Source organism: Podarcis pityusensis (assembly GCF_964106645.2).
Source record: "Podarcis pityusensis genome assembly, chromosome: 7".
Taxonomy (NCBI): Eukaryota; Metazoa; Chordata; class Lepidosauria; order Squamata; family Lacertidae; genus Podarcis; species Podarcis pityusensis.
In genome coordinates, this window is record NC_138031.1 from 15,602,358 (window position 1) to 15,621,618 (window position 19,261).

The 19,261-nt window shown below is 42.4% G+C and overlaps 2 protein-coding genes across 2 annotated transcripts in view; one reads left to right on the forward strand and one right to left on the reverse strand.

Moving 5' to 3' along the window:
- MTBP (MDM2 binding protein) overlaps positions 1-6,423 on the reverse strand; it is a 30,889-nt gene extending 24,466 nt beyond the window's left edge. The window contains exons 1-7 of the mRNA XM_081012569.1: positions 6,306-6,423; positions 5,135-5,215; positions 4,491-4,564; positions 4,256-4,407; positions 2,191-2,249; positions 1,181-1,325; positions 463-577 (exon numbers count right to left, since the gene is read on the reverse strand). Coding sequence (XP_080868695.1) covers positions 463-577; positions 1,181-1,325; positions 2,191-2,249; positions 4,256-4,407; positions 4,491-4,564; positions 5,135-5,215; positions 6,306-6,375 — 696 coding nt within the window. The 5' untranslated portion in view covers positions 6,376-6,423. The remainder of the gene's footprint in view (positions 1-462; positions 578-1,180; positions 1,326-2,190; positions 2,250-4,255; positions 4,408-4,490; positions 4,565-5,134; positions 5,216-6,305) is intronic.
- A 47-nt stretch (positions 6,424-6,470) lies between these two features.
- Positions 6,471-19,261, forward strand: part of MRPL13 (mitochondrial ribosomal protein L13) — a 35,203-nt gene continuing 22,412 nt past the window's right edge. The window contains exons 1-4 of the mRNA XM_081012879.1: positions 6,471-6,598; positions 8,202-8,325; positions 10,047-10,140; positions 11,144-11,204. Coding sequence (XP_080869005.1) covers positions 6,572-6,598; positions 8,202-8,325; positions 10,047-10,140; positions 11,144-11,204 — 306 coding nt within the window. The 5' untranslated portion in view covers positions 6,471-6,571. The remainder of the gene's footprint in view (positions 6,599-8,201; positions 8,326-10,046; positions 10,141-11,143; positions 11,205-19,261) is intronic.

Here is a 19,261-nt window from a genome sequence, read left to right on the forward strand (position 1 = left end):
GATTTGGGATCTGCACACTGCGCTTGTAGTGACTGATGGTGCTTAAATGAGGCTTCTCTGGCAGGGAACTTGAAGCATGCCATCGTCGGATAGCCCTATTATCTTCCTTTGTCCTATCTGGCACCGGGCTTTGTGTGCTCTGCCAGTGAAGCAATTTGACAACTGGGGTGGAGGGACATTTTCTGGGTTTGCAGCTCATCTGAACGATCAAGGACATCCAGAGTTAGCATGCTTGGGTTGCTATCTCAAATCTGCAAGCTCTGCCCACCCAAACCAGAATACCAGGCTGTTTCAGCCACACACACCTTGATCACTATGCTTAAAGCAACACAGTTTTTCTCTGATTCACTAAATTCAATCAAGAGCTTTGAAGCCTTTCCGTGTACGAACTTAGCATGAATTTTTCATTAGTTTGATACAGGTTGAGTCAACATGCACCCACAGAGGGTTTCACACCAATACCTTTCGCTCCCATATCTGAATCTTTCCTCTCCACAAGTCTCTGGAATCAATGCTGTTTTTTAGATTCTCGGGAGCCACAATATCTGCAGAAAGATAGCATGCGATTTTCTGCCAACTGTTGCAGAAAGAAAACATGAGTGAGTTGTGCGTTCTTTACTCAAGTCTTTAAATCTTTACAACTTCAGTGTTTAAGACAACGGTACAACACCAGCTATCAGCCCAGTACTGATTTATCTTTTGTAAAAGTAATATATCTTAGTAGTTGCGGGCATTATCTATATGCCTTCATTTAACCAAAGTCACTCATTGATCTTATAATTCAAATTCAGTGGTCTCACAAGTCTCCCTTAGCATTCAGGTGTCTAGCTCAAGACTTCCTAACCCCCTAGGAAATCAAAAGGCAGGTTGATGGGCATAACAAGTTCACTTTGACACCTGAGAACACGATTCATTATTGCCAGAAAAACTTCAAACCCCGTATACAATTTCAACATAAATCAGGGCAGAGAAGAAATCTACCAGAAAGATACAATGCAAAGCTTTAGTCAACATTTTGAAGGTGTGCTGCTCTTGTTTCCTCTTTAGGTGCAAACTTACATTTTGTTTATAAGGGTGCCTGCCAAAATATTACAATATATGAATTGAGACGTTAAAATATTTTTACATAAAGTGACACAAACACTAAAATTAGTTCTCTCGTTTAAATGGCACTACTCACATTTTGCTTTCACTTGCTACAATAGTTATTTTTGCTCCATGCCATTCTCTCAGGTGTTTCAAGGCACCAATGGCAGGTAAGCAATCTTTTAATCTAGGGGCATCTCTTTCTGAAGAATGCAATATGACATCAACCATTGTTCTTCCTGTAGAAGCAATTTCAATAGATAAAACACACATGTACAGCAAAACCCCTCACTATTAAGCACAAGATAGGGTAAAGCCGTTTATCCCCCAAAAGCTATTATCAAGCAGTTTGTCAAAATTTATAGGCTTGTTTGCAGCATTTCTCAAACATCTGGTTGCAGAACACTCAAATTTAGCAAGATGCTTTAAGAGACGCAACCTAACTTAGACATCACACCTTCACTGCTATTCTTCATCTTCTACAGATAACCCCAGAAAAAGCTGCATTTAAGCTTCCTGATATCTTTGCAGTTCCAATTTTCCTTCCACTGTATATCAAGCTTCTTACTTCATGACCCCCCTTTCATTCCTCTAACACAGATCTGTAAATATGCCCTGGAAGGCACAGATAACTCTGTGATATAAAAATGGCTAAATAAATGCTGTCCAGCTCTGTTTGCAGCAAGCATCATCATCTTCCAAGTCCATTTGCAAGTCTATCACAGTAGCCACAGATAAAGTGTTGACTTCTTTCCATTTTGATTCCTGATCACCTTTAAGTTTTTTAAAAAACTAAATTTTGCCATACTGTATTTCTAGCAAACTGCTTTGCTGCAGAAACCTATTGCCATTTTGCTCCCAGACTATGAATGCTGGAAATACATAAGCGGAAGCACAACACCAGCTGGTGACAGCATCAAACTTTCCAGTAATGCAAAACTACTTGCCAAATACGAGAGGATTATATACAGGAGAGACAACATGCATGTTTACTTGAATAAGGACCGCCATACGAAAAAAATTGGAATAGATCTGTTATACCCCAAATGCATTTTAAAAAAAGATATTTCAGGGGAAAAGATTTGATTATTAAAAAAAGATTACCAGGAGCAGGAAGCTTATCTGCTAACAGATGTATACTCTCTGCAGACTCTTCATAGAGACTGAAACACAAACATTGAAAATAAATAAGCTATCATCTTTCAAGAATAAAAATGATTTAAAATATTCCAAGCATTATGCAATCCACATATTTGAATTGCAAAGTATCAACATGTTTTCAGTGTGTGAAACAGACAAGTAGGCTCGCTTCTTATTTGCTGTCTGGTACCAATGGAAGTGAGAGCTGGACCATAAAGAAGGCTGATCGCCGAAGAATTGATGCTTTTGAATTATGGTGCTGGAGGAGACTCTTGAGAGTCCCATGGGTTAGGGAGCCCATAAAGATCCCATGAAAACATCCATGCAAGGATGATTTAAATCAGGGGTCAGCAAACTTTTTCAGCAGGGGGCCGGTCCACTGTCCCTCAGACCTTGTGGGGGGCCAGACTATATTTTGAGGGGGGGGAAATGGACGAATTCCTATGCCCCACAAATAACCCAGAGATGCATTTTAAATAAAAGCACACATTCTACTCATCTAAAAACACCAGGCAGGCCCCACAAATAACCCAGAGATGCATTTTAAATAAAAGCACACATTCTACTCATCTAAAAACACCAGGCAGGCCCCACAAATAACCCAGAGATGCATTTTAAATTTTAAATAAAAGGACACATTCTACTCATGTAAAAACACGCTGATTCCCAGACTGTCTGCGGGCCAGATTTAGAAGGCAATTGGGCCGGATGTGGCCCCTGAGCCTTAGTTTGCCTACCCATGATTTAAATTTTATGTTTTAAAAAAAATATTCACTGCTTGTTAGAGCAGTCATATGCCAAGTCAAACTCTAAAAATGTCCCTCTAGCAAGTCATTTACTACCACTGTTTTGCTACTTATAACACAATCCTCTGTACGTTTTTTCAGAACAAACCCAACTGAGTTCAGTTGGGTTTATTCATAAGTATGTATGTGTAGAATTTCAGGCTAAAGAGATGAAGCAATTTCTGTTTGACATGTTTCAGTGATCAACACACTGGCTCCCCCTTGTGTTGGCATTTAGAGTTTTCTGCCATGCACCATTTATATCTGAAATAATAATGAAAAAATAATATCTGAAATAAATAATGTTTTAACATTCAACTAGTCAAAACCTCTCCAAGAAACTGCCAGGCTTACAAGGCCAAGACCTAATCAAAACTGTAGCCTGTATGCTGCCTCATAACAGCCTAACATAATCATGTTTTCACAGTCCACGAATGCATTTCACGTGTTCTGACAACCGAAGAAGCTAGCCAAGTTCTCAAAAGGTATGCCCTCTTTATAACTGCTTCAGTATCACAATTGCGTTGTAAAACTGGCGTGCCTGTATTGTCTCACTGCTTATGCTTCCTGAGAATTATCTTGAGGGACTCATTTGGCTGAAAATAAAGTTATAAAACACACACAGGCCTTCTGACCTCAGCCTGGCTATTTCACTGTTCTCACTCAGCTAACAGCATCCTAAGACAAGCTATCTTGCCCTTGTTCTCCCCTGGTATGTATCCCAGCTTCATTTTTGTACAGTGGCAATAAAACTACTTCCCCTCACCTTTGCATTGCCTCCTGCCTAGGATGCTGTGCTCCACTGCAGACTCTCCAGGTGAATTACAGTGGTGCCTCGAAAGACGAAATTAATCCGTTCCGCGAGTCTCTTCGTCTTGCGGTTTTTTCGTCTTGCGAAGCAACCCTATTAGCGGCTTAACGGATTAGCGCTATTAGCGGCTTAGCGGCTATTAACGGCTTAGCGGCTTTAAGAAAAAGGAAACAAACTCGCAAGAACTCGCAAGACGTTTCGTCTTGCGAAGCAAGCCCATAGGGAAATTCGTCTTGCGGAACAACTCAAAAAACGCAAAACCCTTTCGTCTAGCGAGTTTTTCGTCTTGCGAGGCATTCGTCTTGCGGGGCACCATTGTATGTGCAAGCCTACTAAAGTCAATGATTCCCACGGTTTTCTGGTTTGCAGCCTAGGTTTTCTGGTTCTTAAACTGTACTATTTGGGTGTATTATAAAATATTGAATCAGCTTACTCAATCAGGGATAGGGATTCCCGGCTATTACTGTCGTCGTCCTCAAAACTTTGAAAACCGCCAAGGCACGCTTCAATATTTCTTTGAATAGAGATTTTGCTTTCTTCCGCCTCCAGGTTAAAATTGATGTCCTCCCAGTCACAACTGCAAAACTATCCAATCAGAAGGAAATTTCGTAAGGGTCAGCCAAGTTATATTAACATTGTAGATAATGATGCAACTTGTACTAACTCACCTGAGAAAACCCACATATTGACTGAATTGCAAAATACCATCCCTTCACACCTGGAGTCCCAACAAGTGAACAAGCTAAAGGAAGGAAGGAATAGAAAGAAAGAAAGAAAGAAAGAAAGAAAGAAAGAAAGAAAGAAAGAAAGAAAAGGTATTAGTAACTAGTATCCAAACCCCATTTCCATCTTCAGATATGTTTAATGGACTGCAAAGGCTGAGTCAAGAACTGCAAGATGCTTTGTCAAAAAATATACACTAAGTAACAAAATGCAAAATATTACTGTAAACAATTGTCTTTTTGTTGCATTGTTAACTATCCTCTCTTTTCTCCCCATCACCCCAGTTCTTGCATGAAAAAGGTTTGCGAGTTGCTGCTGTTTTTCATTGTTTTCTAGTGGCCATATACAGTTAACTAAATCTGTGAGGCCCTCAATAAATGACTGCTGTGATTTTATAAATTACAGTAACTGACATCTCAAGCACAGACCTGAAAACATTTAAAATTTATAGAAATTTTTCTGTTTTCAACAGTGGCAAGTCAGATGCTTCTGGGAGGTTCACAAGCAACACAGGTTGGACCTACCCATCCCCTGCGAGTCCCCAATGTCTGAAAACATGGCATATGCTAATATTTGCTGTTTCACTTACCTGGGAAATCTTCAACTTTTGTGTTTAGTGAGGTACTGCAGTTTGTTTCTAATAAGTTATAAATACTTTCAGCAGTCAAACCTGCAAAATACAAATTTTATTTTATGTGCAAGAAGCATCATAGGAACACAAGAATCCACATTCCATCCTTATTAAGCATTCCTTAAATTTACAGTAGCATGCATGCCAAAATATATCTAGTATATAGCTATGAACCGGGATGACAATAAGCAAATGAGGTTCACATGCGTACACATAAATGAAATCTGCAATAAACATGACATTCTTTGCAATAAACCAAGAAGGTCCACATGCATACACATGAATTAAACCAGCAATAAACACACGAGGTTCACACATAAATGTGAATGATACTGCAACAAGCAAACAAGGCTCATATGCCAACATGGGAGGGCAACAATAAGCAAATGAGGTTCACATGCGTACACGTTTATTAAATTTGCAATAAACACACGAAGTTTACACACATACACGTGAATGAAACTTGCAATTAGCCAATGAGGTTCACATGCATACACATGAATTAAACCGGCAATAAGCAAATGAGATTCACACTGTGCACCTGAATTGAACCAGCGATAAACAATAGGTTCACACTGTACACGGGAAATAAATCTGCAAAAAACACACAAAGTTCACACACATGCACATGAATGATACTGCAATAAGCAAATGAGGTTCACATGCCAACATGGGAGGGAGACAAGAAGCAAACGAGGTCCACATGTGTACACGTGAATGAAACCTGCAAGAAACACACGACATTCACACGTGTACACATGAATGAAACCTGCAAGAAACACACGACATTCACACATGTACACGTGAATTAAACCTGTGATTGCACACACGGCGTTCACACATGCACACGTTAATTAAACCGGCAAGAAACACACGACATTCACACGTGTACACGTGAATGAAACCTGCAAGAAACACACGACATTCACACGTGTACACGTGAATTAAACCCGCAATAAACACACGACATTCACATGCATACACGTGGATTAAACCTGTGATTACACACACGGCGTTCACACGCGTACACGTGAACGAAACCTGCAAGAAAGACGCGACATTCACACGCGCACACGTGAACAAAACCTGACATAAGCCAGCGAGGTTCCCGCGGGAAGAAAGCGCGCACCTGGGCGGCCCTCGGCTCCGGCCTCCCCTCGCCGGCCTCGCCAGCTCACGAAGAGGAGGTGGCGGTCCATCAGGGCCCCGTCGCCGGGCGCCCGCTTCCCGCCTCCGCCTCTCCCTCGGCGGCGCTCCCGCCTCGCCGCCGCCGGCGCCGCTTCCGCTTCCCGAGGAGGAGCTACAGGCCTCGGCCGCCGCACGCCGCCCTCCTTCCGCTGGCGGCCGGCAAGAGAGGCCCCTTGGACGGCGAGGCCTCAGCCTCCGGGAGCCGCCATGGCCAGCTTCACCAAGGCCGCGCAGGTACCAAGAGGGAGCCCCGGCCTTCCCCTCAGGCTGCTGGATCCCGGGGCCGGGCTGGCTGCGCGCCTTAATCCGGAGTGAATCCGCATTCTTTAAGGGGGGGGTTGCCCTTAATGTATTGCAAAAGGTCTGGAGGGACTCGGCGCGCTGCAAATGTGTCTTCCGTTTTAAATCGGGCAGCTGGGGCGTAAAGGGATCTGTAACCGTGGCTGAAATGTGTTGATGTTGTAGTTAAGAATAAAGTCACATGGTTGTTACTATTGCTATTCACTGAATTGTTATACTGTACCACCCTTCCTCCTGAGATCACAAGGTTAATAATGATGATGATGATGATGATAATGCTTAGATCTGAATAGGTGATGCAAAATATATCCCATAGTGGAACGCAAGGTTTTTATTTGGTACCAGATATGTCAGATAATCCATGAACGTTACCAAATAAACTCATATATATTTAGTGGGAACGTGTGATTGCTCGGTTGTATAAATCGCAAGCCCAAGCTCTTTAGGTAAAACCATGTTCTGCCTCCAGCATTGAGGTCGGGGTGTCATATAACAGTGTCTCCCCGTTTCCTTCTGGGTGTAAAAATACAATGCTTATTGGTTTCCTTCTCGTTACGTAAAAGTAGGCTTTCAGGGGCACCTCCTTGCGTAGACTCCGCAGAAAAGTGACCAGGAAAGGACAAGGGACTTGTTCCTTCTCTTGCCAAGATGGTTATGTGCTGCCCTCCACTGTCGGAGGCAGTATGCTGGGGAGTCACAAGTTGGGTCCTGCTTGCGGGCTTCCTGTAGGCTGGGCGTTGTGACCCTCCAGATTTTTTTGCTGGACTACAACTACCATGACCATTGACTATGCTGGCTGGGATGTTGAATTACGCGGGATCCGCAAAAATCTGGAGAGCCACAGCTTTAAAGGGAAATTACCTCTGAGTCTTGTTATGCACATTTGCATGTGGCAAGTGGTGTGTGACACCCCCCCCCCCCCGCTTAACCCATTAATTGAGGGTTATGTTAGGAATTCTAATTATGGCATATACCATATGCATTAATGTGCTACAGAACTTCATTTTTATTATAATGTTGTTCCTTACATTTTGAATTTGTTCTGAATGTCAACTTCTGAATGACTTTTTAAAATATGGCTTCAGCCTGATGCATGCTTACTTTGAACTGATTCCCACTGACTATAAGCGGACTTACTCCCAAGTAGGTGTGTGCGGTCTATGTAGAGTTAGGTGCACTTAAGCCTATTATTTTCAGTTATGTTGGTGCACCTATATTGCATAGGATTGAGGTAAAAAAAAACAAACCTGGAGAAATTATGGCTTGGATGCCACTGTTGCTTTCCAACTACATGTTGGAATCTCTCATTGTTGACCATCTTCTGTGTCCCAGGGCAGCAAAAATGTCTCTTTAGGCACGTTGGTGTTACATTTTATTTTAATGCAACCGGTCCTAATTGACAAACCACAGTTCTTAATGTCATATGGATCAAGGAATGTGTGCTGTGGATGGCTCACTGAGATGAGCACATATATTTTTGTTTACTAGGAATACTAATATTTCTATATGTTAACCACGACCCATTATTCCTTTAAAGCAATGGGCCACATTTGCTCGAGCCTGGTATCTTATAGATGCGAAGATGCAACCGCCAGGAAAAATTGCAGCCATCACTGCCATCAGACTTCAGGGGAAGCATAAGCCTGTGTACCATGCACTAAGTGAGTTCTGCTTGGGAGTCAAATGTTTGCTATATCAGCACTGATTTGTTTTTATTGTTTAAAGCAGGGGGTCAACAATCTTTTTGGGCCAATAAACACATTTTCAGGCTGGAGGAATTGTGGGCACCACAAACACTGTCACCTGTTCTGTTGGATACAATAGAATTCTTTCAAGCCTAATTTCAGAGGGAGGGCAAAGAGTGGACTCTGAGGGCATCAGAGGGGATCTAGTGATCCAATGGGCACCACATTGACAAACCCCAGTTTAAAGCTGGCATGGAATGAATTGAGTTTTGCATTACCCTTTTGTTGTTGTTGAACTGGAGTCCTCTCAGTTAGCAGTCTACATGTAAATTTTCAAAATAAGTACATTGCATGACATCTCCTTACTATTAAAGGTAAAGGGACCCCTGACCATTAGGTCCAGTCGTGGCCGACTCTGGGGTTGCAGAACTCATCTCGCTTTACTGGCCGAGGGAGCCGGCGTACAGCTTCCAGGTCATGTGGGCCAGCATGACTAAGCCGCTTCTGGCAAACCAGAGCAGCGCACGGAAACGCCGTTTACCTTCCCACTGGAGTGGTACCTATTTATCTACTTGCACTTTGACATGCTTTTGAACTGCTAGGTGGGCAGGAGCAGGGACTGAGCAACGGGAGCTCACCCCATCATGGGGATTCAAACCGCCGACCTTCTGATCAGCAAGCCCTAGGCTCTGTGGTTTAACCCACAGCACCACCTGCGACCCCTCCTTACTATTAAGGCATAATTAATCTGTGTTGAATGATCCCGGGTATGCCTTCTTTCTTAAATACTTTCCTGAATCTTATGAAGGCCCATCTAATTCAGCATGCTTTGCAAGAATCCCAGCCATTTATCTGTGAAATACACTCATTTTGATGTAGGATAACCAGTTGCTTCTGATCAGAATATATTTTGCATGTAGTAGATTTAAGAATAGATGCAGAGCAAATGCAGAATTACTCTCATGTTCTCTTCTTTAAAAAAAGTTGACATGCTGCTGCTGCTGCTGCTGCTGCTGCTACTGAAACCTAAACCAAATGCACGCTTCACAAATTGAGTAGCTTGCTGACTGCACATTGCACACCCCTCTGTAGCTAATGAGGGCATGATTTATAAGGAGCTTTGCCAGTACAGTGGTACCTCCGTTTACGAACTTAATTTGTTTTGGAGGTCCATTCTTATGTCGAAAGCGTTCTTAAACCGAGGCGCGCTTTCCCTAATGAGGCCTCCTGCCGCTGGTGCTTTTCCATCGTTCGGCTTCCGGGGCAAAGTTTGCTAGCCAGAACACCTATTTCCAGTTTTGTGGAGTGAATGCATTGCCCGAATTCTTAGATCGAGGTACCACTGTAATGGATGCCATGAAAACTAATGCTTTTGATGCATGTTTCCTTAACATTGCACAGGATCATAGATAGTTCCTTGATATGGGTTCAGTTTGCACATAATGCTAAGCCAAATCATGCTTAGCATGAGCCCAAAAGTTTGCAGGCTCCTGAAGAGGAGGTAATCACTATTGTGCTCCTCCTCAGGTCCTGTTGCTGCTGCTGCTCTGCTGTGAACTAAGCTATGGTTTGACTTAGTGTCTTGCCCTTGTTTACAGTTTATGGTTTGTCCGGAGGAAATTGTGCTATACACCTGGAGTAGTTTGGTGGCTGATGATCCTGTTAACTGAAAACCTTTTTCTTTCTTTCTTTTTTAGGTGACCTTGGAGATCATGTTGTCATAATAAACACAAGGCACATTGCTTTTTCCGGCAACAAATGGGAGCAGAAGGTGTATTCATCACATACTGGGTAAGCTTTCAACATCTTAAGGATTAAAAACATGGAACAAATCAGTACTGTTGGTAAAATACGGATATACTGTAAATGGCTTTGAATGTTGTTACTGATAGAAAGTCGGAAAAGAGAAGCTTTGTATTTTTAGCATAAGGTATGCTAATATTTATTGGAAATGCTTGTGCAACTCCCATAGTAAAGGGTGGGGTTTTTTTAGCAAATAGCCCAGTGACAGGGTGGTCTACATTTTTGCTCACTACAGCAAATGTGCTGCCATCCTTTAGCAACCATTCTAAGTCTGAACCTTCCTTCTAACCTTGGAGTTGCAGAAGGGGATGGAGACAATTGCCTCTCCAGCTCCAAAGCGCAGAAGCAGGCAAGGGGATGTTTGGCCTCTGCATTGCTGAGGCACACAGGGCCAATCCAGCATGCCCCGCCTTCCTTTCCAGCTCCAAACCTGGAGCTGTCATAACATAACATACAAATTATTAATATTATTCTTATCTGCCCTTCACCAGCAAGTCCCAGGACAGCATACAGTCATTTAAAATTCAATATGGAAAACAAAATTTAAAAATTCCTTCCAGTAGCACCTTAGAGACCAACTAAGTTTGTTATTGGTATGAGCTTTCGTGTGCACTGAAGAAGTGTGCATGCACACCAAAGCTCATACCAATAACAAACTTAGTTGGTCTCTAAGGTGCTACTGGAAGGATTTTTTTTTATTTTCTTTTGACTACGGCAGACCAACACGGCTACCTACCTGTAACTAGAAATATGGAAAACAGTTAACACAAATCAGTCACGTGAACATGGTTGGTTCTGAAAATATCAATGAAACGACGAGATGATATGAATCAACATCAATAAAATACTTATAAAACCATAAACAATGCAATTCACTAGCGAGCGAGCTTACATTGAGCATATGCATGTTTTTATTTGCAAGATGGCAATCTTTGCTATCGTTCTCTTATTTAGATACGCTTCTGAATTTCCTTGTCATTTTGTATTATAGATACCCTGGTGGCTTCAAACAGGTGACGGCAGCTCAGCTTCATCTAAGGGACCCAACCGCAGTAAGTGAGCACGTTCTCTCGTCCTGCCTCTCTAAATGACTTCCCTTTGCAATGTTCTGCCTTCATTTCATGTGGACCATATTGCAGGCAGAGTGCCACAGTGGCATGTGCTCTCATCTCGGGGCTAAAGGTAAAGGTGAAGGGACCCCTGACCATTAGGTCCAGTCGTGGCCGACTCTGGTGTTGCGGCGCTCATCTCGCTTTATTGGCCAAGGGAGCTGGCGTACAGCTTCCGGGTCATGTGGCCAGCATGACTAAGCCGCTTCTGGCGAACCAGATCAGCACACAGAAACACCATTTACCTTCCCACCGGAGCGGTACCTATTTATCTACTTTGACGTGCTTTCGAACTGCTAGGTTGGCAAGAGCAGTGACTGAGCAATGGGAGCTCACCCCGTCACGGGGATTCGAACCGTCGACCTTCTGATCAGCAAGTCCTAGGCTCTGTGGTTTAACCCACAGCGCCTCATTTGCCTCCCACATGAAGCAGTGGCCAGGTCCTAGCATTGAGAGCCTTCCCATGCAATCATTGAGAGACTGTCACATCTTTGCAGTTGAAGGGGCTTGCTGCATGAGATTAGAATGATAAAACGGTGGTGTCTCTCCTGGACATAATAGTTGGTGGGTAACCATGCACACCATGATCAGCTCTCTTTTTTTGCAGGGGTGGGGAGTGACATTATGAGGCTAGATTATATGGGACTAAGAGGGTGGTTAATTACATTGCAGGCACTATACAGCAAGTGCCCACAGTGCAATGCAATTCAAAATGCCATGTGTCTTATTTCATTTCTGAAGCTGCAGCCGCCCCAGTCAGTTTTCTGGTCCTCATTTTACAGCTCTCAGTCTCTACACCAAACTTCTTATCATCAACATTTCATCATTTTTAATTTGTATACCGCCTTTCTATCATACAATACTCAAGGTGGTTTACAAGCTGAAGAAACAAAAAATGTACGTCTTATAACAATCTAATGCAATACAAAAATGTGATAATAAAACATAACTTTAAAATAGGCAGTCTGCATCAAAAAAGTAACATTCGACAATCAAATAGAATAGTATGAAACAATAATATCAACATATAAAAGTTAAACAGAAATCCACTCAACAGTTACAATAATATCTAAACTATAATCAATAAAACAACAGCAAGCCACAGTACATAAAACAATACAATACACATTGAGAAGCAGAGGGTAGAGCAAGGCAGGTGGAAGGAGGCCTTGCCTGATGGAGTCTCTCCCCTCACCTTAACTTTCTGTTCTCTCCCATGTGGCCGTTCTCGACGTTTCTGTACCGCCAAAACTCATTTCCATGCTTTCTGCCATGCTGTTCCCTGTGGCTGAATAGCTTCTCTATCTCTTGTCAAACTGCCTTCCCTCCTCTTGTTATTCAGATTCTGTGGCGATAGCCAAATTATTTTGAAGAGAAATTTCATAGTCATCTTAATAAATAATAAAAAACCTTAAATCCGGCTTTTTAAATCCTTGATATTTATCACACTTGTTAGGGGCCATGTTTTGTCCATGTTCTTTGGGGTACTTGGTGTATTGAGTCTGAGTGATTTGTGTAGGGTTTACTCCTGAGCCTTTTTCCCCCCTCCCATGGATATTCCGCATGGTAGTGGAGGTTTAGAATCAGAGTTTTCTTCTCCCAGATGAGCTAACTGGTAGTTGCCGTACTTTTCCGTCTGTAAGACGCCCCCATGGATAAGATGCCCCCTATTTTTGGGGACTCAAAATTCAGAAAATGGGGGGACATTACACAGGGTTGTTGAGCTTTTTTTGGGGGGGGGTTGCCGTAAATCGCTCACCCGCACGCGTCACAAAATCCGCCTCCCGTCTGTCCCCTCGCCGGCAGAAGCTGCCGATCGCCCGCCCAATTGCTGCAGCGTCAGCCGGTCAGCACCACCCATCGATACAGCAACCAATCACATGCACAATAGCCACTAACAGATGCAGCAGCAACCAATCAAATGTCCACCCTATTCACTACCCATGTATAAAAAGGTAAAGGTAAAGGGACCCCCAACCATTAGGTCGAGTTGTGGCCGACTCTGGGGTTGCAATGCTCATCTTGCTTTATTGGCCGAGGGAGCCGGCATAGTTTCCGGGTCATGTGGCCAGCATGACTAAGCTGCTTCTGGTGAACCAGAGCAGCGCACGGAAACGCCATATACCTTCCCTCCAGAGCAGTACCTATTTATCTACTTGCACTTGATGTGCTTTGGAACTGCTAGGTTGGCAGGAGCAGGGACCGAGCAACAGGAGCTCACCCCGTTATGGGGATTTGAACCGCTGACCTTCCGATCAGCAAGTCCCAGGCTCTATGGTTTAACCCACAGCGCCACCTGCGTCCCATGTAGAAGACGACCCCAATTTTTTAGCATGATTTTTCAAGAAAAAAATATAGTCTTATATATGGAAAGGTATGGTAAGTCATGTAGCAGCAGCAGCAGTAGTAGTAATAATAATGCAGTTTAAAATAAAAGTTTTCAGAAACCGACTTGGTGCTTACAGATGAATGATAGATTCTTTGACTAAATCAGCCTTTTGTGACAAATGGGTTTTCAGTTTTATTTTTTGTGTCAGTTGCACGTGTTGGCCAGTGAACACTTGAGGGCAGCATAACTTAACATGCCTCAATGTTAGACACAGAAGAACTGTGCTGCTGCCATTTGCTCTGGATTATGCGCTGGCAGTGCAGTTTTTAAAACCCACCTTAGATCATGTCAGGACCCAAGCGATGTAATAGACCAGGGATGTCCAACTTCCAAGAAAATGCGATCTGCTCCCAGATAAAAAAACTAGCAGTGATCTACCCATGGGGGGACGGACCTAAGATGTTGACCTTTTTTTTTAAGGGGAGCAAGGCAAAGTCGTTGACCTTTTTTTAGGAGAAACAGCAAATACTTCTGCCTATTTTTTTTGGGGGGGGGGGAGCACCATCTTCCGTTCTTGAAATCGTGCGCAAATACAGGAAAGAGTATTCTTTTCCCGCAGAGGAAAATGAGCCCGCGATCAACCAATATCAACCAGAGGTTGACCTGTCAAATCGCGGTTGACCGGTTAGACATCCCTGTGATAGACTATCCCAGTTAATAACTTTTCATCAGACTTGCCTAGACTAACAGAGGAACAAGTGGAGAAAAACCTTGTTCCAAAAAAATCATTAAAAGGTCTGCTTTTAATATCAAATGGGCTCTGGTTTTGTCTTCCTCTATCCCAATATTCAGAGCTGAGTACAGTGGTATCTCAGGTTAATCTATTCTAGAGGTCCGTTATTAACCTGAAACACCACTTTAGCTAATGGGGCCTCCCGCTGCCGCCGCGCCACCAGAGCACAATTTCTGTTCTCATCCTGAAGCAAAGTTCTTAACCCAAGGTAATATTTCTGGGTTAGCGGAGTCTGTAATCTGAAGCATATGTAACCCAAGGTACATTGATTAGCAGAGCGTTTTGGAGAAAGAGAGCTCAGAGCAAATAGAAAGGAAGAGCGAGATCAGCTGGGGGACTAGTAAAAGAAAATGAAGCAGGGAGATGGATGTGAAAGGGGCTTTGGAGAAAAGGACATTGGGTGGTGGGGCACACAGCATATTGCAGTTGCCTAAAAGTGCAGAATGTAGCATCAGTTTTGAAAGTAAAATTTGGAATAAATTGTGTAAGGATCAGAGCTGTAATTAGCTGTGTTGTTTAAGAAGTTTGTCTTCTCTCGGAAAGCGCTCCATTCATTTGGGAATGAATGTGCACTTATTTCAGTTGTTCTCCCATAAAAATTGCTTATCTTCATGTATTTGGAAGAAGGTATTGTGGGAGAAAGATGCGAACTTCCATTCCACCATGCGATAATTGCAATTCCCTTCTTGAAAAAAAACACAGCTGCACAACTCTACTTTAGAATTAAAATTGTTTTGTAGAAGAAATCCAGAAATAAGGCAGTTGGAACTAAGGTCTATCAAATTTGGCAAGCAAGTCCATTTAGCTTAAAACTGTATAGTTTTTACAAGTGGAAAAGTAGCCTAATCCTCTATAACGTGTGTCCCCCCCCCCCTTTGTAATTCTATGTATTTCAGAGACACTGTGCATGGTTCCTATATTATGCTCCTTGCTATATACCATTTTTTCTTTTAATTTTTCTTCTCTAAGATAAATCTCTTTTGTTTATGTAAGACAATCTCTGCCTAAATGTGCACCCATTTCGTTATTCTTTCCCTATAGTTCTGGGAAGGGAAGGTCTCCTATGTGCAGGATTCCCAGTCTGAGACTAACTTTTAACTACAAAAGCAATGACTCAAACACCTCTGAAAATTTATGGGGAAGGACAATAGCATAGTGGAAGTACATTTCTAGGTAGGGCTGGAGAAGACTGGCAGTGATTCTCAAAGGTTTTGATCAATGAAGATACCAAACTAGATAAACCAGGGGTCCAGTTTGGTATAAGGCACCTTCCTTTTCATTCATCAGCAGCACATTCCAGGCAATTCGTTTTATTTAGGGCTGATGCAGACAGCTTTTCAGTTCTAATGCTTTCATTAGTCAATTAGTTGGTATGGCACAATAGCTCTCACCAGCATATTTAAAAGAAGAATGACATTTTATCCAAAGACTTCCATCAATAACTGGGTTTTCTTTTCACCATGCACTCTCTCTTAACAGATCGTATCATACTATTTCCAGTGTGTGTGTGTTTGTGTGCTGGAATCAAACAGCATTATTCAATTTTTGAACCAGATTTTTCTTCTTGAATTTGATTCATTTATACCAAAGTCTTCTCAAATAATAATGAGTCGGCCAGATTTTCTTGGAAAGTTTAGTTACTTCTTCCAGATCTCTGCCTTTCCAACTATTATATGGGTGTATTTATATATACACATTTTTAAATTATATATATGTTATATATTTTCTTCACAGCTGTCTGTTTGGCAGTTTTATTAGTTCCTTACTAGAGAGCTTGTCCAAACTTTTCAGGAACTGCTTAATGTTAGCATTTTGCTTTTTCCCCCCTGCTGAGTTTTTATATTATATTTTAGAAGAGGAATAAGCAACTAGCAGCCCAAGGACTCGATGTCCTGTCAAGGGGGTTCCCCATCTGATAGTCCCTGATTTCAAGGAGTTGGACTTCCTCACCCCATAATGCTTCTCAGCTGCTAATTCCTATGTACAGGCCAAGACACATGTAAATAGAAATGCAAAACTGAAGAACCACAGAACTACTTTTTTGAAAAATGTGAACCAAATGAAATCAAGAGTTGGTTGACTCAGCTAGTGTCCGCTTTGTCCTGACAATGCCCCACACCATAATTTGGAGAACTGAGAAAGGGTTCTGCCCCTTGCTCCTTTTGCATGTGGTTTACTGTCTACCATGATGTCTGAATTCAGAAATTATGTTTAGTGCTAGTCTTCCAAACCTGGGTCAGTGACAAACTATGCAGAAAGTGACAAACTCTGCATGGGTTGAGAAAGGGATGCATACGCCCACATCTCATTTGTGACTTAAATCTTTCCCTGCTTTGGTTAATGCATCTAACTCCTGTTCACAAGTTGTGTCACGATCCAGCAGAGAGGACGTTCTACTTAAAGAGGTGGCAATTTGTTGCTAAAGAACATGATAACAAGAATTAAATAAAGATGAAATAGATGTTGCCTTATGAACTAATGTTGCTATTCTGTTGTTATTGGGACTGACAGTGAATCCTTAGGATATAAGCAACTGAAAAGTCTCTCTTCCCACATTTTCCTCCCGCTATAAGTGGGAGTTCATAAATCTCTGGTGGTGGTTTTTCTGTGTTTTATTGATGGGAGTATATTTAGTAGCTGCATTATATTTTTCATTTTTGCTTGCAAGCCAACCTGGGAACACACTGGTGATGAGTGAGGGGTATGCATTTCTAAAATAAATATGACCCTCCAGTCCAAACCATGTCCTCAAGAGGGCCCAACTGCATGTTATGTGAGAAAACTCTGTGATTGAATCTCCTAGCGTATTTGAGGGTGGCTGAGCTTGGAACAGGAGACTGGAATGAACCCATGTCCCAAGAGCGGCTATAAACTGTAGAGGGGGAAACATGAGGGCAAAATACAGGGGTGCAATTTGAGTAGTATAATAATAATAATAATAATTTATTATTTATACCCCGCCCATCTGGCTGGGCTTCCCCAGCCACTCTGGGCGGCTTCCAAAAGAATATTAAAATACTGTGATACATCAAACATTAAAAGCTTCCCTAAACAGGGCTGCCTTCAGATGTCTTCTAAAGGTCTGGTAGTTGTTGTTCTCTTTGACATCTGGTGGGAGGGCGTTCCACAGGGAGGGCGCCACTACCGAGAAGGCCCTCTGCCTGGTTCCCTGTAGCTTTGCTTCTCACAATGAGGGAACCGCCAGAAGGCCCTCGGTGCTGGACCTCAGTGTCTGGGTAGAACGATGGGGGTGGAGACGCTCCTTCAGGTATACTGGGCTGAGGCCGTTTAGGGCTTTAAAGGTCAGCACCAACACTTTGAATTGTGCTCGGAAACGTACTGGGGGCCAATGTAGGTCTTTCAAGACCGGTGTTATATGGTCTCGGCGGTCGCTCCCAGTTACCAGTCTGGCTGCTGTATTCTGGATTAGTTGTAGTTTCCGGGTCACCTTCAAAGGTAGCCCCACGTAGAGCGCATTGCAGTAGTATTGGGGATCGTTGCAGTACAGGGCGAGGATTGAATCTCTTTTCCCCGATTCAAAGTAGCACCCCAGGGGCCTTCTGTGAACAAAAGAAAAATACCTTGAATCTCCCTTAATTTAGCCAAGGTGGGTTTTTTAAGCCAACTGTAATATCAGGTGCAATTGTGTAAAACCACTTTGCCGGCATATGTGGAAACGTATAGAGCTCTCTCCGTTGTATTTGAAAGAGGAGCACGTGACGACTTGAAGCTTGGAAGTGAAAGTTTCTGGCTTTTGACTTGTGGCTTTTATGGTCCTTCCAGATTGCATTACTCTTACTGGCTTTGTAAACTGTCTGTTGAAAACTAACATTTATGGCATCTTTTGTGGCTTTTATTCAGGATTTAATGCACACACACAAAAAGCACCTGAAAAATATAGTAGTTTCTACTGTAAACAAATCCTAGACGTAAAACTATTGAAACTGCCCTGACGAGAAAGAAATTCCAGATGCAAAACGACACAGCAGTTCTTATTATAACGCATTCCAAGAGTTCTTAACTCCAAATCTGAAGGCAGGTTTATGTAAAAAAATAAAATAAAAAATAGACGTTTTAAAACAAAATGGGCAAAATATTTTTCAGTGTGTTATGCACACAGGGGCTGAAGGATCTCAAGGACCTCAATTCTGGGGTGTTCATTAGAAAAGCTGGGGAACTAAACCATGTTCAGAGTGGGAACACCAGCAATTAATATAGGTTTCTTATGGTTCTCATATGCACTTACTGGAAACAGTAATTTTTGAGTAAAAAGGAAGAGGATTGTGTTGTTCAAGAGATCTGACAAGTATAATAGAACTTGCACTCGTCATGAGTTTTTCTGCATATCTGATTATTGGGAATTGAAGTTTAACATTGATATGCACTGCAAAAATAAATAAATTGAAGCAAAGGATCTTCTCTTTCTCCCTCTCCCTCCAGAGGGACATGTGTAACTATCATTTTAGTTGTGTTCTCACTCTTCCTCCACTCCCAGATTTCCCTTTCATTGAGTTTTCCAATTACCGTATTTTTTGCTCTATAAGACTCACTTTTTCTCTCCTAAAAAGTAAGGGGAAATGTGTGTGCATCTTATGGAGCAAATGCAGGCTGCGCAGCTATCCCAGAAGCCAGAACAGCAAGAGGGATTGCTGCTTTCACTGCGCAGCGATCCCTCTTGCTGTTCTGGCTTCTGAGATTCAGAATATTTTTTTTCTTGTTTTCCTCCTCCAAAAACTAGGTGCGTCTTGTGGTCTGGTGCGTCTTATAGAGCGAAAAATATGGTACTTTTGTTGACCGTATTCCAGAACTGTGTAGTGACTATTAACTGCAGAGGAAGTTATTTTAGATTAGTTCCTATATTAAATACCTTACACAGGA